Here is a 24,000-nt window from a genome sequence, read left to right as displayed (position 1 = left end):
GTGCTGGCAGTTTAGCAGGGCAAGCAGTCACCACACAGCGAGGTGAAGGAGTCTGAGGTGGCCAGGGGGCAGCAAGGCCAGAGGAGGCTCTCCCAGGAAGTAGACATTTGGGCTACATCTTGAAGGGTGACCAAATAAGTGAGAGAGGGAGTATGTGCATGTGTGTGAATATGGGTGTGAGTATGCATGTGTGCATGTGTGTTAGGTGTCGGAGGTGGGGTAGAGGAGCGAAGAAGAGAGAAGACTGCATGCTCAGGAAGCATCAAATGCAGCCTGGCATATTCTCAGGCCTGAGCACATATTTATGTGACCGCAGCTGGCAGATGTCTTGAAGGGGAGGCTGACCCAGGTAGTGACTAGATGATGGACACCTTCCATTAGAGACGAAGCAGTCTGAGGCTGGATTTACCTTGAGGGCGACGGTAAAACTGATGAACTGTTAAAGGGAATGAAAGATCCCTGCAGCCCCAGTGTGAGCACGAATTGGAGAGCTGAAAAAGCAACAGTAAGAATGAAGGCAGCAGAGGGGTGATGAGAAGTAAAGGAGAAAAGGGAGATATGTTAGTGACCCTGAGAGGTGAGAAGAAAGGCAGGCCTTCAAAGGAGTCGGTACAGGTGCACAAGATTCTAGTCACCTTCCTGATGGAATCTGAATTTGTAGCAATGGCTTATTTGAAGGAGTCTTTCTGAATTTCTCTTCTCATTTAACAAAACATCAGAGATTGATTTAAGGATAAAAGCAGGGTATTCTTTTATGCATATGCATTATATGGAAGGGTCAATGTATTTAACTTCTATTTAGAGATAAAAATGCAAATTTAAAACCCTTCTTTTTCCAGATATTCTGACTTGTTAAAAGGCAGTTTTAGACCTTTAGCTTCTTACCTATGAAAGTTTCAGTGATAATTACTTCTGCTAAGAAAGAGGTTCGATTCAATAAACATTTATTGCACACTTAATTAGGTTTGAGCTACTGAATGATAGAGACTAAATTATGAAAATCATTTTGCATTTCCTATTCTATTTACATACATTTTACATAATGATTAACCTAGGAAAATGCTCACTTTCAGCTTAAATGCATAAATCCAATACTCCTGCATGCTGGTCAAACCTCATTTACCATGGGTGTGTTTTATATGAATTTACTTGCATGACCACTGTTGCCTCTCTTTACTTTCTCTTAGGCTTTTTCATAGGTTGCTCCTCTCCTTGGTGGGCCTATACCTGTCTTCCAGTTCCCGACTGGCTACTTCTCCTTAGGGTCTCAGCTTAAACTGCACACTCTGACTCCCTTGTTGAGATACCACCCTTGTGTCAGATGCGGTTACAGTGCCCTGGACTTTCCTCTGCAGCACTGATCATCATCCTACCACAGTGACCTGGACATAAGAATATTCAATAGATTTTTGGTGACTGGATGAAGAATGAATGAATAATAGCCAAATGTCAACCCTAAAATTCCCAATAACACTTTTCACTATTATAAAGGAAAGAATTTTAATGAGATGCTCATAATTGCAGAGAGCTCTTAGCACGTCTCATTGAGCAGAGAAAAAAAACACTGACACAAGACAGGAAAATTCTTTAAGGTAAAAGTAGAGAGTGAAAGATCTGGGACATAGAGAACAACTCAAAAGGGATGTGGTGATATGGAAAAAAGCTAACATCCCTTCGTAATCTTTTTACTATTTACAGGTTGAAGAATGAAGTGTTAATTAAGTAACTGAAAACTAAATACAAGTAACCACCACAGGATAATATAATAACATCATATATATATTTATTTATGCATTATATTTTATAGAATAAATTATAAAACATAACATACACTTAAAATCGTTTTTGATGAAATAGAAGGTGAATCAGTATTTCTGTATTCTCATCATAAAGAATTACATTGCATATATTTGTAAGCACTGGCTGAGAAAATGTTCTGCTGAAGAGAATGATGCAAAACAGAGGTCATTATATGACTGTGCCCTTCTCCCTGAAACAGGACCACGAAGCAGCGTCACGAGAGGCAAGTGGTCAGGTGCCCTCTGAGTTGTTCCTGGGCTCTGAAAGGCTATGCGTCTAAGCAGCGCAGTGGATTAACTTTCACTCTCTGCCCCATAAGTGACTTTATCGGTCTTTTAGAACTTATAATATTTTCTTGCGTATAAATATGTGATTTTAACAACTTAAAAAAGTGAAAGTGAGGCATCTATACAGTCAAATCCATCTTTGTCAAAATTTCCAAGATCCTCTCTCCCAAATGTTACCAGTCTTAGCTTGGAACACTGCTAGCAATGTGTCCCTTACACTCACTGGAATCAATCACTGTGATTGGGAAGACCCAGCCGTTCCTGAGAGAAATGGCACAGCAGCTCTGAGATTCATAAGGCAATGAGTTGTTCAGTTCAAGGCATTTGCAACCTTTTGGTGTTTAAAATTGTCCCACTGTTAACATTTATAGAGCGATGGGGGGAAAGAAACAGCATGTAACTCTCTCTGTTGTCCATGGAAAATGGAGATCAACTTGCATGTCCACCTTCCTCACCTGACGGATGGTTTCTGGGCTGCTGGTCAGTATGATGGGAATGCGCAGCACTGTCTGCTTGACCACTAGGGAGGCAGTTGTGTATAATGTATGGCCTCCACTGTAAATGACACTCAAGGGCATCCGTGTAATCTCTAGTTCCAATCGCAGGCATTTATCTTTTCAGCGACAAGCATAGGTTCCTTTGGGCATAGTAGGAATGAGAAATTGCATGATCAAAACCTTGGTTCTTCCCTGGCCCCGGTCAAGAATCAGTCACAATCATCCACTGAGTGTCCTGGTGCCATTCCTTTAGGAGCTGAGAGAAGCACTGGCACTCTGGCTTTCAATAAGCCAAAACCCTGCCACATCATTCAATAGGCCTTGCATACATACCCCAACACATCTGATAATCACTGCAAAGGTGACTACCACAGGATCAGGGCAAAGCAGTTAGGGCAATGCAGTAAAAGGAAGAAAGAGAGAAACAAAAAGAGAAAGATCCAGAGGCTCCTTCTGAGCAAGAGAGCCAAATAATGCCACATGTTTACTGTTTATGCAAATTTGGATTTAAAAAAGTCAGACAATTTGTGAATTATCAGAGTCATTGATAAGCTAGATTGTCAATTTTTAGTGTTCTAGTATTCACTGTAACAGTACTTTAAATGGTTACTAATCACTTGGATTAGTAAACATAGTAAACTAGATGCCCAGTGCATGAAATTTGTGCACTCGTGGTGGGGGGGGGGGGGGGAATCATCCCTCAGCCCGGCCTGCGCCCTCTAGAGGTCCAGGAGCCCTCAGGGGATGTCCGACTGATGGCTTAGGCCCGCTCTTGGCAGGCTGTGGGCCTATCCCATCAGTCAGACATCCTTAGCACTGCTGCGAAGGTGGGAGAGGCTCCTGCCACTGCCGCTGTGCTCGCCAGCCATGAGCCCAGCTTCTGGCTGAGCGGTGCTCCCTCTGTGGGAGTGCACTGACCACCAGGGGGCAGCTCTTGTGTTGAGCGTCTGCCCCCTGGTGGTCAGTGCACGTCATAGCAACTGATCGACCGGACGACTATCTGCCCTCTGGTGGCTAGTGCACATCATAGCGAGCGGTTGAGCAGCCTTAGCATATCAGCATATTACGCTTTGATTGGTTGAATGGCTTACTGGATGACGGACACTTAGCATATTAGGCTTTTATTATTATATGATATATTTTCTTTTTTTTCCCTATAAAGGACTAAATGGTTTTGATTTCTTTAAATCTTGTTTCTAATAAATATTAGCATTTGGCATTTACAAGACCCCTTCCCTTTGTGCCCTAAGAGGTAGCTATATACTAACTGGGTCCAATGGAAAAGGGAGGCCGGGAGGGCTCACACAACCTGCAGGCTGTGCCTCCTCAACCCCTCCAGTGCCTGCCCCTCTGATCTATCCTGCTGCGGCTGAGTCGATCATCCTTACCCTTTTTCCTTACCTCGAGCCTTGGAATGGTATGCTCAGTGCCATCACAAGCTCCTCTGCATCCCCAGAGCTTAGCACAGTGCTTGGACCCTAGTGAGTATCTGGTAAATGTAATCCTAGCAACTCCATGACATAAAATGGCATTATCTCTGCTTTGGGAAGATGAGGAACCTGAGGCTCAGAGGTGTTGGGAAATCTATAATGACCACACAGCTAGTGGTGAGAGAGCTGGAATTTGAAATTAGGTTTAACTACAAAGAGGATGTTCCTTCCCTATATCATGTGTCTTATTTCAAAGTTTAGTCCACAAATTATGTGGCCCAGAGTAATTATTTGAAAGTTAGAATTGTTTTTTTTCCTTAGAATATGCCAAAGGAAGAAAGGGTGACTCTGAGTGTCTAAAAGGGTACATGTGACACCTGACACTATATTGTATTTTAGGCAATAATGATATTGATTACTAATTATTGATAAATACAGTAGTTTATTTTCCAATTAATTGAGAGTACAGCGCTGTTTAGATCTGGAAATTATACATCATTTTCTAATAGGTGAATGTTAACTGAAGCTACTTTTATATGCATGTAACAGAATTTTTGTATCTGAAGGCTAACTTTTCATTGTGAGGTTTTGCACTGTAGTAGGGATTGAGCCTGCAACTGGGGCATGTGCCCTGATCAGGAATCACACCTATGACATCTTGGTTCCTGGGTCAATGCTCAACCCTGACCCACATCAGCCAAGTAACCTCATAATCTTCCCAAGAACCATATAATGTTGATAACTCAAAGGTTCCTTGCAAGAAGCAGAAGAGAATGAGATGTTCAAGAAGGTAGTGTTAATGGAGTGAACATGTTTTTCCTTGGACTTACAGGTGGCAGACAATCAAAAAGATTGCTGCTGCTTTAAAAAAAAATTTGGTCTATACATTATAACATCCAACTTCTAAACCATATTAAATTGTATGCCAACAATTTTAACTCCTAACATAGGGAACTTCTTAAAACAAAAATGCATGTTTATCTCTACCTTTCATTAATAACAATGATCTCTTTTCTTGCTTTTATTGTCAAAAGATTTGTTTCGCAGTCCCATCTGAGGAGACACATTTTACAGACTTTCTGACTCCCACTCTCGTGCTGAGTCCCTGTAACAGAATCTGCTGTGTGCTACCACCTGGGGACAAGAGTGCAGGCTGATGGCCCACGAGGAGAATAAATCTCATTCCCGATATAGCCTGGGATCAAATCAAACATTTAAGGAAGTGCAACATATTACCTTCAAATAAATACAATTGCTTTATACTGCCTATTTATCTTCAATGGAATGAAAACTTGTCCTTCACCTTGTCCTCAGAAAACAGCATGGGTTTTTCAAAGGACAAATAACTTGATAATGAGAAAAAAATAGCATATTTTAATACACTTCTAATTATCTGTCTAGTTTGTTACAAAAGAATATTTGATAAGTAGTTTGAGTAAATCAGGTGCTAGAAGTTAACAATGAGGCTTTAATATGTGCTCACATTTTCCTAGTTAACTACGTAAGGCAAAGCAGCTTAAGGAAAGACATGATAGAATTAAATGAAACTAACAGACATTTGCAAAGTCTACCACAATAATGCATTCAAGGGAAAATCAATTAAATAAAAATCTGGACATATTATATAAAAATAATCCTTGATTTATATATAAAACTGAAGTTATTATATGACACACATCTTTTTTAAAATCAGAAGTATTGCCCTGGCTGATGGTGCTCCATGGTTAGAGTGTCTGCTCAAGCACTGAAGAGTCAAGGGTTTGATTCCCAGTTGAGGGCATGTACCTGGATTGCTGGTTCAATCCCTGGTACTGATTGGGGCATGTGCAGGAAGCAACCAACCAATCTGTCTCTCTCACATCGATGTCTCTCTCTCTCTGTCTCTGCCTCTCTCCCCCTTCCTACATTCCACTCTCTCTAAAAATCAATGGGGAAAATATCCTTGGGCTGAGGGTTAACAAAAATAAAAATAAAAAATAAATAAAACCAGAAGGTTTTGGGTGAATAAAATATTTATGCTTGCCATAATAGAAAATATGTCTTGTCTCATTTGAAATCTTAAGTAGAACACAACCTTTAAAAAGTAAGGCAAATATTTCTTCATTCCTTATGCCCTTATCTCTTCCCTATTCATAAAGTAGTGAGGTTCCTATTTGCTGCCCTGATTCTCAGCTACAAAAATTATTCATAAGTGTCTTTTTAAATATAACCATTGAGGAAGCATTTGGTTGAGAGGACAACCATCGTATAATAAGTTACCAATGACAATGAGAGTACAACATTAAAATAATTGGGGCTCCTTTTATTAGAAGAACAACAAAGTGGGTGCCATAAATTAAATTTACATTCACAGGTTTAGGCATCGGTTTTAATGTTTGGGTTGCTGATGTGCTTATTGCCCACCTCCCATCCCCATGGACAGACAAATCTGTAACAGATGTTTCCCCCATTTAATAATATCTCCTGAATGAATGATTAAAAAAATAAGAACTTAATTTTTTAACTTTTCACTGAAATATCAGAATGTTTAATTAATAAACATTTTCAAACACTGAGTTTTAATTAAGAAGACACGTAGCTCCAAAACATTTATGAACAAATTCAAGCAACAAAGTTGTGAGAACCAAAGTGAGTCATTTGAAAACATCATCACCTAAAGCTGAAAAATGTGATTCTCAAGCATATAGACCATTGGAAGGTATAACATATTATTAACGAGGAATATTGCAGACATATCTATATCATAAATAGAGTCACAGAGGGAATTTTTGTTGTGTAAACTTCGTGTTAAATTCATTCTTTATTTAGAGATGCTCTTTTATGCCAAAGTACAAGGGTTTTCAGTGTTGGGTTGTGTCTGCATGTAATGAACAGTGGAGAGAAGAGAGAGGAAAGAGGTGGTTCTAAATGAGTTTCTCCCTGTCTTATTAAAGAAAACAAATTGCATCTATGAACAGACATTAAAATTCTGTCCTAGGTGCTAGTTTACCAGCTGGAATGATGGAATTTGTGTTCTTCCTAGCCCACTACAGATTTAAATAATTGTATGTGACAGAGCTGAAGTGTTGATCAATAAAAAGACAACAATCATTTACAGTGAGACTTTAGTGCAATTTCAAGAATCTGCACTAACCAAGCTGAGTGCTTGTAGCAGAATCAATACCTTACTTAGGGAAGAGCACAAATGAAGTACCACTGAATTTTAACACCAATGAATATGGATTAAAGAAAAATCAAATCAATTGAAAGAATGGGTTTTGGAAATCACACAATGACAGTATTTTTGAACACATAATACTGTGAATAATCCAGGAAAGCCAACAGATGTTCACTTTCATCTCCCCTCTTTCTTCTAGTAGTTATCATTTGGGAAAAGCTTTTTTGTATTGCAGTTTGATTACATGTGCATTTTGCAAATTTCCAGATGTGTTCAAATGTTTTAATCTACATTATGGCTTTATATTTTAGGGCCCTATGATTCCCTAATCAGAGTTCTTATTTCTCTAAATACTAAATGAAATGGAAAATTTTCATATACCCCATTTAGTTTGAGAGTATTATAAACTTTTTTCCCCCTTCAAACTAGTTTTTCTAGCTATCTTGGTCTTCTATTTACTCAATAGATAATCAGTCCCATTTTGTTGTACTATAATAATGAATTCCTTGCAGAGAATATTTACTTTTCTGTACGAAATCTTTGACAGGTGAGATTGAGATAATTTCCTCTCCCAAATTTGTGCAATAAAATTTACCCGTTCAAGACAAGCATCCTTGCAATAAAGGCAGTGTCCACAGTGGATTTTCCTGTAATACTTACTGAATATTGTCCCATAAGAAATGAAACTGATTGCAGCATTATGGATTTAGATAATGAACATGGATCATAAATTTATTTATGTTAAGATGCTAACATGGTGGATGAAGGTATAAAAGGGGGCAGAATACAAAGTGACCCTGTCAAATTCCAGGGATATTAAGCTAATAACAGGATGATGTTTACTAGTATCAAAGCAGAGCAGTGCTGAACTTGGAACATAAGGCAATATGACAATTGTGAAAGAAAATGTGACAACCTAAACTGAAATCTTAGAAGAGATAAAGAGTCAGGCCTGATGAAATGATGTGAGATCTGGGGTGAAAGCTACGTATTTTGCATACTCTGACAAGTCTCTGAATCTGTATTGTTAGAGGCATAAGAATAAGAAGTCTGAAGATATCTATAATTAATGAACTAGCAAGGCTTCAAAAATCTCCAAAACCAACTAGAAAGGTTTAAATGAAAACAACAATAAAATAATTCTTTAGGCAACACATATGACAGAAAATAGGAACAGTAGTTTAAAATGCAGGCGACAATTTAAAAAGATAAGGGGAAGGAGATTTGGGAAGAGGACTAAGGTAGATTGCCCGAAGGAGTATTTTTGAAAACTTAGACTTGGAAAGATCGGTACAAAGACGTGGATGGAAGTCTGACAGAAAGGGTTTGAAGGAACAATGCAACAGAAATAGAAAATATGTAAAATGAGTTTATATAGAAATAAAGTAGAATAGGGAATAGCTGGCTGTTTGGAGACATGGCTAGGATTTCAGCTTCCTGCAGTTAGGGGGCATTGGAGGTGAGTGACCTTTACCCTTTCATTTTATTGTGGTGCTTCTGCTGTAGAACACAGACTCCTGTCCTCATGGCCCACTGTTGCTAAGTCTGGGCAACTGTTAAATTTGTCAGAAAAAAATGATGTTGCAGAGGCCATGGTCAGAGCGTCAACTTTCATTTAATAATAACTCAGCCTTCCGGAGTGAAAAAGGAATGACCCGTGGCCAGGTACACCTGGGTCTTGGACAGCCGTCTAATGAGTGTGTGCCTTGGGTCATTCAGATGCAACCAGTCATCAACACAAACCAACCCTGAGGTTCTGGGTGGTGCCAATGGCATCACGTTCTAGCAGTAATAATAACCGAAATTTGGAAGAGAGCTTTTACATATCCCATAGTGTTTTCATAAACTACACCTATGAATGGCAATCCCAAATCCTTTATATGAGCTATTATGTTGAGTGAGTCAACAGAGTAAATTAAAAATAATTTCCTACAATATTGTAGATTTTTCAAATTGTGATTCTACCCTAATGTGACTTCACTATCAGCTAATCCTATTCTGTTCTTACTCTTGACTCTGTGGACTAAAATTAGTATATATCTCATCAGTGGTAAAAAGTCCAACTAATCACTGTAGGATTCTAGAGTGAAAACATAATAAAAAAGAGCCAGGTTTCAAAGGGTTAATGAAATAAAATTCTACAACAGGAACATGGAAACGAATCTGATATAGCCTTAATTGTGACTGTAAATGTTTCCTTGGTGTATGCTATTGAAAGTAATAGATTATTTTGAAGTGAATCACTTCTGATAGTACAGCATATCTGAATCCCTCTGAAACAAGTAGAAATTTCATTTATATAGATTAATGAGCTTATGACAAGTTCGTATTCAAGAGTTATTCAGGCATTCCTTTGCTTCTTCCTAGGAAGAATAAATTTATTTTATTCATTCACTGTAAAAGTTACACTTTGTAATTTCTTAGCTAAATAAATCATCATTGAATGAGAAATGAGACCTACAAGTTGGTAATAAACTTAAATCTGTTCAAATAAAGACTTCACAATGCTCTTTCCACTAGTCTATTGCAGTGACTTTCAACCATTTCATCTCATGGCACACATAAACTAATTACTAAAATTCTGCGGCACACCAAAAAATGTGTTACATATTTTGCCGATCTGACAAAAAATAGGTATTATTTTGATTCATTCATACCAAACAACTATTGTTGTGCTGTCTGTTGTCATTTTTTTATTTGACAATGTACAAAAGAGGTCAGTGTCCCAGACTATTTAGTCAGGTATTGCATTTTAAAAAAATTCTTGCAGCACACAGGTTGAAAATTGCCGGTCGATTTCTTTTTTAAAAAATTGTATACCACATAGTCCACTGAGAAATTAGCCAATTTATAAAAAGTTAACCAAACTTAAACCCCAGGTAAACAAACAAACAAACAAACAAACAAACAAACAAACAAAAGGTCCACTTAAAGAATAGAGCTCAGGATGAAAATGCCAGGTGCCCTTGGGTAACTAAATTGCTGCAAGCAATTGTAAAGCCTCCTCGCAACAGACTGGGGCTTTTGTTCCTCATCTTCAAAGAACAACCCCCTTGCAGCCGAATCAAACTTTACACAGTACTTGATCACTGCACATCAAAGCACGTTCCTTTTCCTCAGTCATTTCTTTTAATTAGAACTAATACAGATAGGGGTTTACATGCTGACTGAGGTTGGTTGCAAATCCCTGGAAAATGCATTCAAGAAATCAATCAATTTGATTTTTGTTTTCATGCCTCCAGCCCATCCCTTCCCTGCTCAGTACCTGACAGGCGCGCCTCGGCTTTGTGCAGGCTTCAGCATGACTGTCACTGTATTGTCAGTTTGATTCAAAGGGGTCTCAAGTTCATAAGCCGGCATAGAGGGTGCTGGGGAAAAACACAAAAGATGGGAGACTCATTATTTCTGGTTTATATTTCCAGTTTTCTGTCTACTTTCATTTTAAAAAACAAACATTAATAATACTATGCACTTAGATTAAATTGCAGCTATCAACTGACCATGAGCAGCCTTTATGTATATACCTTTCACAAAATATCAGGGACAACTGACAAAACCACATGCCAACTTCTTTGATCTCAGAGATCAAAGTTGGGAGAGAGCATTCACAGGGCTTGTGAGTGGTACATAGTATTCTGTTTCTCAAATTTCTGTTTGGATTCTTGCTAAATGGGTGTGGTGAGCTTGTGAAAATCCATTGAGATGTACACTTATAATTTGTGTACTTTTCTTCAAATGCACATTTAAGAAATAATTACTAGGATCATAACACTGAACTTTACAGTTCTTCCAGGTAAGTCAAGGTTTTTTGTACCAAAGATCCATCAGGGGATTTGAAGACGACAGTAGGAGCCAGAGAGGCTTGTTGAAATTAGTGACCACTGGTGAGCTCTCAGGGAAGCAAGGAGTGAAAAAGATATGGGGATTGAAGTAAGAAAATCAGGGGTTTGACTTTTCGTTGTACCTTGTTTTAACCAACATAAGAGCTGGGACACATTATCTCTGGAGCTTTAGTTTACTCATCTTTAAAAGTAGAAAATTACCCTCTAGGGTTGTTATAGGAATTCAAAGAGATAGAGATAAAGAGAGCCAGACAAATATAATTCTACAAATGTTAGTTCTCTTCCTAATGTGAATCCTATTTCCAAGGCCATTTCCTGGCATTCTTTCTTTTCTAGATTGTTAGCTCTCATTACGAGAATATAACAGAGCTCTCCGGTAATTCTGTCATCACCATGGACAAGGAAATCATCTCATAAAAGCTGGGATGTGAGTGTGCACCTGGTCTTTTACGACCACAGGTACGACCTGATGAGAACACTAGAGATCATTTTTTACAAATATAGTTTTTAAATATCTGAAATATAAAAAGCTCTTACATAAAAGACAAGGGTTATATCTCAGTTCCATTTATTGGATTTTCTCAGCATTAAAAATTAACTCCAATTCTCTGAAAATTAACTTGAATTCATAATACAGAATTACATTTTGTATAGAGAGTAGTTCTCTCTCTGAGATCCATGAAAGTAGAAAATAGGGGCCCATAATTTGTAATTTTTTTGAACTATAAAAATTACATAGTTATTCTTGATGAGCTTGTGTAGGCTAATTAAAATGTCAACTACCTTTGCTTTCGAATAGAATTGTATGAACTTGGTGGGCTAACAGCACTTTGGACCCATAACAAGCAGAATTTTCATTTAATAAACATGATATAAATGAATCGTTTTCCCATAAGAACACAGTGGTATCTTATCTATAGGGGAAAATTAAAAAAAAAAAAGAAAAGAAAAAGAAAGGAAAAAAACAGGCTTGGAGGTATACACATTGGTACACATTTCCTCTTTAAATCTTCATGATAAATCCATGCAGCAGCCAATATCTTAAATTACATTTGGAGGTAAATTCCTTGATCAAAATCAGAGAGGGAGTACATAGAAAAAATTACAAGTAGAACCCATACTTTTAGATTGCAAGTCCAATGCCCTTTCTACTCACTCATCTGTACAACCCATGTCATTTTCCTAACCTCCCAAGGCCTTCTTCCTCTTTCCAACTCTCCATGTCGTTCTACCAACTGTATATTAAATATCAAGTCAAGTTTATGCTCACAAAAAAAATCGTACAAAATAAAAATTTTTCCTTTAAGTTATAATTGCTTAAAAACAAAGTTCCAAATCTTCTCCCTCCAAACCCAGTAGAATACTTACAGTACTCTAGTTGTATTTCCCTTCCTTTATTTCCAAACAAAAACTTTTATAAAACAAGGAATGAGGGACAATATATATGAAAATCAGGCTAATTATTATATAGCTACCCCTGACTAAGTTATCTCCCTCACCCGCCTCCTGCTCATCTACCCCCAACCAAAACAATCAAAGCCCAAACTTAAATACTTCCCCTCTCATACCCAAGGGGGAAAAAATGGAAAAAGAAAATGCCCATGGAATGTGTTTATTGCTGTTACATATCCCATACCAGATGGCAACTCCATTTCCTCTAGTCTGAAGCACAAAGAAATTTTCTGCACAGTTGCATATGCCCAGAAATATTTCTCAAATTATATCTTTTGTTGGATGATGTAATTGAGATAACAAACAAAAAGCTGGAGGCCCTAAGTGCCTGGAGCAACTTCTCTGTTGCTGTCTCTTTCTCTTTAGGACCTGAAACTGCTAATGGTGATGGTCCCAAGGAAGGCTGAGCCTCTGGCACTGAGCTCCATATAGCCCTGCCTTTCTTCTGAGCACTCAGCCATTCAAGGCTCACTACAGAGATTTTTCCAGCACTGCTGCTCTGGTAATTTGGGGATAAGAGTGAACAGAACAGAACTTTCTGCTCATGTCCAAGTGCTCCAATGCAAACTGTGAAAACAGTGGCTTCTTCTTAACACAGGAGGATCTTAAGCTCCCAAATAGTACATTCTGTAATATTTCATTTAATTCCATGATTCTGATTTCAGATATCTGAAAGTATTCATTTGAATACAATGCGCCAGTTTGGGTGAGCTTTGCATACTTGACAATGGGAATGAATAACTCTGATAAAATACCTGATATTTTGGTGGTAAACTGATTTGTTGCTGGAGGTCCAAAACCCACTGATTTGTTGCTGGAGGTCCAAAACCCTTGGCTGTGCTAGCTCGGATGGTAAAGGAGTATGTTGTCCCCGGATACAGTCCAAAAAACAGAAAATGGGTTTCATTTCCCAGTTTTGAAACTCGGCCACTTTGATTGGATAAGTCTATTTCCGGGTCAAAGGAACTTACTGCTTTGTAAGTGATCTGCAAGAGAATGAGAATGTGATTAAATATCTGGAGGTAGTTCAAGATTGCATCTTTATCCAATAAAGCCTTCTGATGTATGCACTGTCAGGCACTTTAGGATAAGCTCTCCTATCCCTTTTTAGACCCTTCAAATCCTGGATGCAGTGAAGGGGCGTAGAAACTCAGCCAAAACTCTTATGAGTTACTACTTTTATAGACAGAGGAACTTAAAGCCAGTAGATTATAACATAAAAGATGAGGTCAGGTTTAACCTAATACCTTGAAGTTGTTTGCTTTCAAAATGTCATTTTTGAAAACAACAATACAAAATAATAAAATATGGTTCAATACAAAATAATAAAATATACAACTAGCTCAAACAGATAAGAACATGGCAAGGGTAAGGCCTCATTCATCTCTCTTGTAGTGGCCACAGTTTGATTTAGTACTGAATAGGATTACGGTCCCCAGGAAACAAGGATACTTTTTCCATTTTCATCAATGTGGCCAAAGATACCTGCTTCAAAAATAAATCCTAAACACGTGTCAGTAGCTGCTGATGCTATGACGGCAGTCCTCATGACAGGTCATATTTGTGTCTTTTCTTTATCGCTCTTCAATAGATGTCAGGCTGGAAGTATTTGGTTCTGAACCGTTGAGTACGGTAGCCACTAGCTACAAGTGGTTATGGAGCACTTGGAATGTGGCTAGGAAGACTGAAAAACTTAAAATGTAATGTAATTTAATTTAAATTAACTAAAGTTCAAATTTAAATTGCCACTTGTGACTAGGAGCTGCCATTTCCAACAGTGCAATGCTAGAAGCTTTCGCTACATAACAGGTGTTTGAAGCACACTGGGTGAGTCTGATATGTGTGAAAATAAATATAACTATAACATAGGTGCCTTTAAATTTTTCCCTTTCAAATGAATTTTAAAAGAATTTCACTCTAAGTAGTTCATCAGCTATTCAAGAACATACATTTTAGTGGTGATTACTAACTTCTACCAGTTGTAATGACATAATTTTAAATGTGGCATATTCAAAGTTTTAAATTACAAAACTGAGCACTCTTCTTGCTTCTAAATAGGTAAACTGACTTATAATTTATGTGCATGAACACTAACACTGTTATTACACGAAGTGATAGCTCACATTCTTTCTTCCTATATTCATACCATGTCATTATAATTAAGGAGGCCGCTCTGAAAGAATATTTAGATTGAGTCAACTGAGCTTTGGAAAGAAACTGTTTGCTATATATATTCATCTCTGCAGAGACTGGCACTCTCAGAGTCAGGCAGCTTGTCTGTTGTTAACCCTCCAGCACAGCGGTTCTCAACCTGTGGGTCGCAACCCCTTTGGGGGTCGAATGACCCTTTCACAAAGGTCGCCTAAGACCATTGGAAAACACATATATAATTACATATTGTTTTTGTGATTAATCACTATGCTTTATTTATGTTCAATTTGTAACAATGAAAATACATCCTGCATATCAGATATTTACATTACGATTCATTAGAGTAGCAAAATTATAGTTATGAAGTAGCAACAAAAATAATTTTATGGTTGGGGGTCACCACAACATGAGGAACTATATTAAAGGATCGCGGCATTAAGAAGGTTGAGAACCACTGCTCTAGCATATTTGCCTCACAAGGCTACTCTGAAGCAAAAGACAAGACCATGGCTCCACCAGTGTGACTCAGTAGTTGAGCGTCGACCTATGAACTAGGAGGTCAGTTTCATTCCCGATCAGGGCATATGCCTGGGTTGTGGGCTCGATCCCCCGTGTGTGATGTGCAGGAGGCAGCCCATGGTTTTCTCTCATCACTGATGTTTCTGTCTCTCTCCCCCTCTCCCTTCTTCTTTGAAATCAATAAAGTATATATTTTTTTAAAAAAGAGAGAGAGAGACAAGACCATGTCTACCACCCAGCTGCTGTGGGAGGGACTCAGCAACGTCACTGCTGTGTGCTCAAGTGCTTACTTAGTCCTCCATTCTAATAGCCCCAGAGGATGAGCTAAGCTATGGCAGCATAATTGCTCCCCCAAAGTTTATTTATTCATTCCGTCAGCCATTCAAAACATATTAACTGCATGCCTCCTTATGTACCAAGCACTGTGCCCTGAGCTGGGGTCTCATATAGAGATTCAGACTTGGTACCTCCCCTGGAAGAGGTAACAGTCTGGTGGGGAAGGGGAGAAGCAATTCAACAATGACGATACAATATAATTAAAATAAGGACTAGCACTGCCCACCAGGACTAGGTTAATCGTCTTGTTCATTTTACTGCCTTGTTGAAAACTTTAATGGGACACAAATGTATATGGGACAAAGTCCAAGCTCCCTAACTTTGTGTTTAAGACCTGCCCTCCCCAGACTTTATATCTGAATACTTGACATGATGACATTATATTACCTTCTGTCCTGGTTAGTCTTCTATGAACACTTCCTGGGCTTTTCTCACCCTGTTTTTGCTCACTAACTTTTGTCTGCCTGGAACACCACAGAGTAGCTCTGTCCTGTTTTCTCTACTTACTCAGATTCATTCATCCCATTCAAATGTTGATTAACTGGACACACACACTGTGGACAGCAGACAGACACAGCCCTGCCCTCAGGTAACTAACAATCTGGACTAGGATGGGTGGAGCTGGGTAGAGAGACAATAAGTAAATAAATAATTTAAAAACACTAGGTTCTATAGAAGAAAGAGAGGTGGTTATGATAAAGAATATTGGGCGGGGTAGAAGAGGAGTTTGACTTTCTGTAGTTTCATTATCCAGGGTTAACAATAGTCTAAAAATATTAAATGGAAAAATCCAGAAATAATTTTTAAGTTTTAAATTGCATGTTCTTCTAAGGAGTATGATGAACTACATCATACCCAGGGACATGAATCATCCCTTTGTGCAGAATCTCCACGCTGAATACAATCCCCACCTGTTGGTCACTTAGCCTTCTCAGTTATCAGATCCACTGTCCTGGTATTGCAATGCTCGTGCTCAAATGATCCTTACTTTATGTAATAAAGCACAAGAGTAGTGATACTGGCAATTTGGCTATGCCAAAGAGAAGCCGTGAAGTGCTTCCTTTATGTGAGAAGATTTGTGTGTATAGGAAAAAAACACAGTTTATATAAGGTTTGGTACTATCCAGTTTCAGGCATCTACTGCGGGTCTTGGGGTGTATTCCTTACAGATAAGAGGGGACTCCTGAATAGGAAAAAGCAGGGTGATGTGATACTTCAGAAGATTTTTGGAGAAAAAATATCCCATATACATGGCTTATTAAATTCCAGGAGAAAAATAATGAGAGATGTGGTAATAAATATAAATTGGGATTAGATCATGGGAGGCCTTGACTATTACAATGAAACTTCTTAACATGACCCCTAGATTCTACTTCTTTCTGTACTACTACCTATCTCAGTCAATAGTGATTATCTGAGCCCAGTTATCCAGGTGGGATCTTTAAGTGTCTTCCTTCAACTCTTGATCCCTCATTGCCCCACTCAGCTGACACTGCACTCTATATTCCAGTCACACACTAAGTTTATTTGCATTTGGTACTTACTTCATTCTCTTTGTAGTTAGTTGCTGTTAGAACTGTTGCTTCTAGTAGAGAAGGGGCAGTACTTTATATACTTTTGTCTTCTCCCAATACCTTATACATACTAAATTAAAAACCAAACAAACCAGTTGATACGTTACTTTCATGACCATGAGTCTGGAGTTTTCTCACTAGGCAATCAAGAGCTATTTAGTGAGTTACAATTAAAATACTTGAATATATATTCTTGTTCATTTGGGAGTATTACTGACTGATAAGCTTCTAGAAATAGGCTTGATATACAATGTTTAAATTTTGATAAGACATTTCATAAACCTACAGATGTAGAGGGCCAACTGTATGCATTTTTCTATGCCATTTTATATAAGGGACTTGAGCATCTGAGGTTTATGTTATCTACAGAGGGTCCTGGAACCAATCCACTGTGGATACTAAGGTAGGACTGTTAAGTTTTGGGGGAGTCAAAAGTTACATGTTGATTTTCAATTGCAGTGGGTTGGCACCTCAACTCTCATATTGTTTGAGGTTCAGCTATATAAAAAATGTTTTCCCTATTTTCCTCATATATTCTTACTGTTTAATTTTTGTGTTTAGATCATGAATATGTTTGGTATTTATTTTTGTATGGTGTGAAGTGGGGGTCTTATAAGGCATATTATTCTTGTATTCATAAGTAAACTTTCACTGCAATTTCTATCTTGTACGATTTTTTAGTAATCTCTGAAAAGTGAAATGGGGAAGCGAGGGTATGTTATTTTGAATACTTCTGTACTAAAATATCCTTTCAAAGAGCAACATTACAACTATAATTTCATTAAAATGAGAAAAATGCAATTATCAGTCCAGGTTTTAGGAAGATGACTGATAAAATTAAGTGGCTGATTAGGACATAAGGTATGAGCAGGGTTGGAGTTAGAACAAAGGTGAGGAGAAAGGAAAGGAAAGGCTAGTTCCAGAGGCTAAAGGTGGACGTCAAGGGACTATAAAGGAGAGGGCAAAGAATAACAGCAGAAGAATATGTGAATGCTGTTAACTGCCATAATTCCTAGCAAAAATGACATTGTCAGCATTTTCCAGTCATTAATGGTTGGTGTGTCTTTCATAAGAGGAAAGTAAAGAGAAAACTTGAAAAGAACCTGAACTTGTAGAATATTCATTTATAACATCTATACCATTCAATTTGTTTTTCTTCTCTCCTTCTAAAACTACCCAAGAGTGCTCCCTGCCTAAGAAATACCTGCATCATTTTTTGCTAAGCTTTTTTCCAACTACGATAATTAAGTCCTCCTTTGAGTTTTTACCTGTGGTCATATGTGTTTCTATGACAGAATACACTGTTCCTAAAGCCCCTGCTTCCCTTTGGGCTATCATTCTACTTCTTTAGCATGATATCTGTCCCAGGAGACTGTAGTCCTCCAGAGTGGGGACTAAGTCTGGTTCAACTGAGTCCTTGGCTCCAGGAGGCAGCTCAGTCTATCGCTGACTCTGGCCCAGGCTGAATGAATCACAGTGTGCAGAGCTTCTTAGCTAAAGAAGAGCTCCCTCCTGAGACCTCATCTAAGGCCTGCCTTGAGGAACCTGGAACTCTCCCCTTCCTATTTCTAGAAAACATGGACAAAGAAGAGAAAGATTTGGTAGTCAGAAAACTTATATATACTAGTATATATACACATACATACTAGAGGCCCAGTGCACGAATTCGTGCACTGGTGGGGGGTCCCTTGGCCTGGCCACTGATTGGAGCCATCTTGCCCAGTCCTGATAGAGGCCGGCTGGCCAGAGGGAGGAACAATGGGAGGTTGGCCGGCCATGGGAGGTTGGCTGTGGGAGTGCACTGACCACTATGGGGTAGCTCCTGTGTTGAGCGTCTGCCCCCTGGTGGTCAGTGTGTGTCATAGCTACCAGGCGGTCATCCAGTTGTAATGGTTGCTTAGGCTTATATATATAGATATATAGATATATAGATATATAGATCCTAGCTGCTAAAGTCAGGGAGATTAATGGGTTCTTCTTTTGAATTATTATTCCTATTGTTTCCTATATGTTAAAGTTACTTTATTACACATGTACACACACACACACACACACACACACACACACACACACAGACACTAGTGGCCCGGTGCATGAAATTCATGCACGGGGGTGTGTGTCCCTCAGTCCGGCCTGCACCCTCTCCAATTTGGGACCCCTCAGAAGATGTCTGATTGCCGATCCCTGTGGGGTTGGGCCTAAACCGGCAGTCGGACAACCCTCTCACAATCCAGGACTGCTGGCTCCTAACCGCTCACCTGCCTGCCTGCCTGATCACCCCTAACCACTCTGCCCGTGGCCTGATCACCCCCAACTGTCCCCCCGCTGGCCTGATCACCCCCAACTGCCCTCCCCTCCTGGCCTAATTGCCCCTAACCACCTCTGCCTTGGCCCCACCACCATGGCTTTGTCCAGAAGGATGTCTGGAAGGTCTCTCGGTCTAATTAGCATATTACCCTTTTATTAGTATAGATACTAGAGGTCCGGTGCATGGATTTGTGCACCAGTGGGGTCTCTCGGCCTGGCCTGTAGGGATCGAGCCGAAATCGGCTCTCCGACATCCCCCAATGGGTCCCAGATTGCGAGAGGGCGCAGGCCAGGCTATGGGACTCCACCAGTGCATGATTGGGGCTGTAGAGGGACAGCAGGAGGGCTCCAGGGAATGTCTGGCCCGTCTCGTTCAGTCCCAATTGGCCGGACCCCAGCAGCAAGCTAACGTACTAGTCAGAGCATCCACCCCCTGGTGGTCAGTGTGTGTCATAATGACTGGTCAAACGGTCAAACACTTAGCATATTAGACTTTTACTACATAGGAGATATATATATATATATATATATTAAAAACTACATATACATACATATATGTAGTTTAAAAACTACATGTGTATATATGTAGTTTTTAAAGTATATTTTGATTGATTTCAGAGAGGAAGGGAGAGTGAGAGTGAGATAGAAACATTATTGATGAGAGAGAATCATTGATCGGCTGCCTTCTGCACACCCCCCACTGGGGATGGAGCCCGCAACTGGGGCATGTCCCTGACTGGGAATTGAACCGTGATCTCCTGGTTCATAGGTCAACATTCAGCTGGGCAGAAAGCTTATATTTAATTACTTAGGCCTGATTCACATATTTGACATTTTCTCTTTGGTATCCAGAAAAATGAACCAACCTGCTTTACTTGCCTACATGTGATTTCTAAAACTCTGATTTATGACACATTCACATATCACCATTGTAGTAGCATTTAGATCAGTGTTCAACTGGGAGATCCTAGCTGCTAAAGTCAGGGAGATTAATGGGTTCTTCTTTTGAATTATTATTCCTATTGTTTCCTATATGTTAAAGTTACTTTATTACACAAAGATATATATCCACTGAGATCAGTCTGTCTAGATAAAACATGTGAACCTTAGGACAGGTGGACTTATTTCTTGGAACTTCAGTTGATTTTAAAGACTATCTTTCTGTATCTTTTCTGGCAAAAAAATAAAAATAAAAATCTACTATTCCTGATTACAAGAATCCCCCAAACTGAGAATTGAAAATGGTCATGGCCAAAAATATTAACTAAAAGATTCTGTTAACTGAAAACAAAAGTACGAACTTGTTTGATTTAATTATAAAACTTAGGTCTTTGGATCTAGCCATGATTTTCATGATACCTGATTCTTTTATAATGAAGCAGCCAATAAAAAGCATCAATAACTTAACTTGATAGCCATTTTCTTTTATCTCTTATCTTACTTTGTTTAGCTTTCTACTAACAATATACCTATTTTTTTGCATTTCAATGCCAATTTTCAAAAGTTAGAAGGAAACATCAATGTGAGGCTATTTGGGTCAGGAAAGGGCTTCAGCAGTGATTACTGTCTGACAGCTCTTCTGCTCAGGCTTTTGTCAGTAGTTCTGAAAGGTATTCAAGCAGAGATGCTGTAGGAGGAACTGTCGCGATTTTCAGAAGCCGAACAACATATAATTTTGTTGAATTTGCATTCAAATAAATGCTAGCTTAAAAAATGCACCTGCTTGTTTCTATGACAATAGGCATCGTAAAATGGTGCTCATATAGATTGATGATGACTGTCACCCCGTTATTGCTATTATTTTCTTCCTTGAACAATTCATCTAAGTCTTCTGTTACCTATTATTCAACCATTTGATATGCCTCAGTAGACAAAACCATGTCACAGAAGTTTTAATGTATGTTTTGCTAATACTAAAAAGCCAAAAGACATCATTCTATTGTTACTTCTGAGACAACATCTATTGGCTTTGCTAATTGGATAATCAGCATTCTTCTGTGATTCAGTAGTAAAATATTTTGTTATCAGCAAGAACAGGATTCTGTGGGGTACCTCTTAATCAATGTATACTTCAAAATACTTACTGTTTTTAATAAAGTTGATTAAAATATATTATCATCTATTTTTATGAGTATTATATAATCTGGAAACATTCAAATCATTATAAATATGCATCTTTAAAACATACATAATTCAAAAACTCAATTTTATTTTTTTGTTTTATACAGTAATCACTATAACTATTCAAAGAATTAGACTTCTTCAAAACATGATGCCCTTATGCATTTGTATGATAGGCTAACTATCATAGAAATTATAATAAAAATTAAATTACTAACAAATGTATATACTACCTCATATAAAGTGATGACACCATATGTTTGAATTGGTTCTCGCCATTGAAGAAATATCTTCTCTTCAAAGGTACTTCCTTGGATGGATTCAGTAGGAACAGCACCTGGCACTAGAAGGGGAAAAAACCAATAAATGTTTAAGTAACAAACCAAAAAAAAAAGTTTTCTAGACTTGAGAGGTAGTTAACTCTCTATTGAGGCACAATATTTTAATAATCCATAGACACACTGTCTTTTTTAAAAAAATCTAAAATTCAAAACCATTTTGACTATACTGTCCTTATAAAGAAAAAAAATTGCCTAATTTTTTTAAAGTTTGAATCAATTAGATGAGTCAATATCATCTTTCATATGAGCTTTTGCATTCTTCAAAAATAAATTAAGACATCCACAGAGAAATAAGAATTGCCACACATTGCTTGTAAGAGTATAAAATGGTACAGCCATTGTAGAAAATAATGGTTGTATTTAAGTAAATTTAAGAAGGCCGGTATCATACAACATTAATAACTCAAACTCCAGGTATATTCCCTAGTAATATTTTTGTACATAGTACCAGGAGACATACACTAGGATGTCGACATAGCAGCATTTTAAAACAAAACCAATAAAATTGAGATAAACCAAAGAGTTTAATAAATTATTTCATATTCACACAAAACACAAACATGATTGAAAATGATGACAGCTTTATGAAAGACCTGATACTTGAGGAGAACTGGGTAGCAGAGGAGATGGAATTGAGAGGCAGCCATGTAGAAAGGTAGGTGGTGGATGACAACAGGAGATGAGGAAGAGCCCAGGATAAAAAGTGTGGCATAAAGGAGCAATGCTGAGGTGACATTTTTGCAGAATGAACTGTGATGAAGAAGTCAGTAATTCTAGAGCATAAGTCAAGAATACAGAAGACCTTGAAAGTCAAGACTTGAATAAAGAGAGTCATTGAAGGTTCTTGAGTAGAGAGAAACAAGATGCAAATATATTTCAAAGATGAGTCTAGTGAGTGAGTAGGGTGGCATTAGAATGGGAAAAAGCTGGGACCACAAAGAAAGCGCAGAAATTATTACAGAAATTTCAGTATAAAATAATGAGGATCTGAATATAGGTTGTGGAAGTTGAGAGACAAGAGCAATCTAATATCATGGAAGTAGAAACAACAGGAGTCAGGACCAAATTAAACATTGAAATTCTGGGGAGAAAGGGTCAAGAGATGACCTGTTGACAATGCTGACACCTTCATTCTTATTTCATGGGAGATGAGGAAGAGTTGGAGAATTAGAAATAGGACTTCCAGTCTCAGCCCTGACTGACTACTATAAACTAATACTCTTAACAAAAATTCCTATATAATAAAAGGCTAATATGCAAATCAACTGAATGGTGGAATGACTGGTCGCTATGATGTGCACTGACCACCAGGGGGCAGATGCTTGTTGCAGGAGCTGCCCCCTGGTGGTCAGTATGTTCCCACAGGGGGAGCACCGCTCAGCCAGAAGCCAGGCTCACAGCTGGCAAGTGCAGCGGTAGTGGCGGGAGCCTCTCCTGCCTCTGCAACAGCACTAAGGATGTCCAACTGCTGTTAGTTGGACATCTTCCGAGGGCTCCTGAACTGCGAGAGGGCACAGGCCAGGTTGAGTGACACCCCTTCCCCCCGAGTGCATGAATTTCATACACCGGGCCACTAGTAATTGTAATAAAACCACTATTTGACAGCAACCGACTATTTTAGGTATGGAAGAACTTTATGGGGATATAAAATAAAAGAGAAGGATGTGGGGTGAATGCCTTATTTCCACATTTTTCTTCTTTAGCAATATGCATGGTATTGTATAGGCAATAAATACTTAAAGCACCTTTTTAGCTCTTTACATGAAATAATAGTGTCATAAATATTTAATTTGTTATAATTAATCATCAAGATCATAATCAGCTATGTGAAGAAACAAAAAAGTAAAAGTATATGTTTCCCCAGGAATAAGTAAGTATATTCATTTAATGAGCTTTCCAAGTTCTTTTGAAACTTATTCTGATGCCTGATAAATTAACTCCAGGTCAAATATATGACATACTACCACTGAATTTTATGTGCTGTATGAACATGTGATTGTACATGAGAGTCACTTGTATAATCAGTATAAAAGGACATTTATATCCATGCTATGATATTCAAGGCATAATTTTACTATTTTAAGTTATTTTAGAGATTAATTGTATATTCACTTTATTGATGAGTTTCTGGTAATGTACATAATATATTAGTTAAATTCTTGTTTATTAAGGGTAATATCCAATTA

At 38.3% G+C, this 24,000-nt stretch overlaps 1 protein-coding gene across 1 annotated transcript in view; it reads right to left on the bottom strand.

Annotated features, from left to right (window-relative positions):
- PTPRM (protein tyrosine phosphatase, receptor type M) overlaps positions 1 to 24,000 on the bottom strand; it is a 633,774-nt gene that overhangs the window by 234,681 nt on the left and 375,093 nt on the right. Inside the window, 4 exon segments of the mRNA XM_023754237.1 lie at positions 10,437 to 10,539; positions 13,221 to 13,266; positions 13,269 to 13,451; positions 21,707 to 21,816. Coding sequence (XP_023610005.1) covers positions 10,437 to 10,539; positions 13,221 to 13,266; positions 13,269 to 13,451; positions 21,707 to 21,816 — 442 coding nt within the window.

This window comes from Myotis lucifugus, unplaced genomic scaffold (genome assembly GCF_000147115.1).
Source record: "Myotis lucifugus unplaced genomic scaffold, Myoluc2.0 scaffold_58, whole genome shotgun sequence".
Lineage (NCBI taxonomy): Eukaryota > Metazoa > Chordata > Mammalia > Chiroptera > Vespertilionidae > Myotis > Myotis lucifugus.
This window is presented reverse-complemented; position numbering and strand designations above follow the sequence as displayed.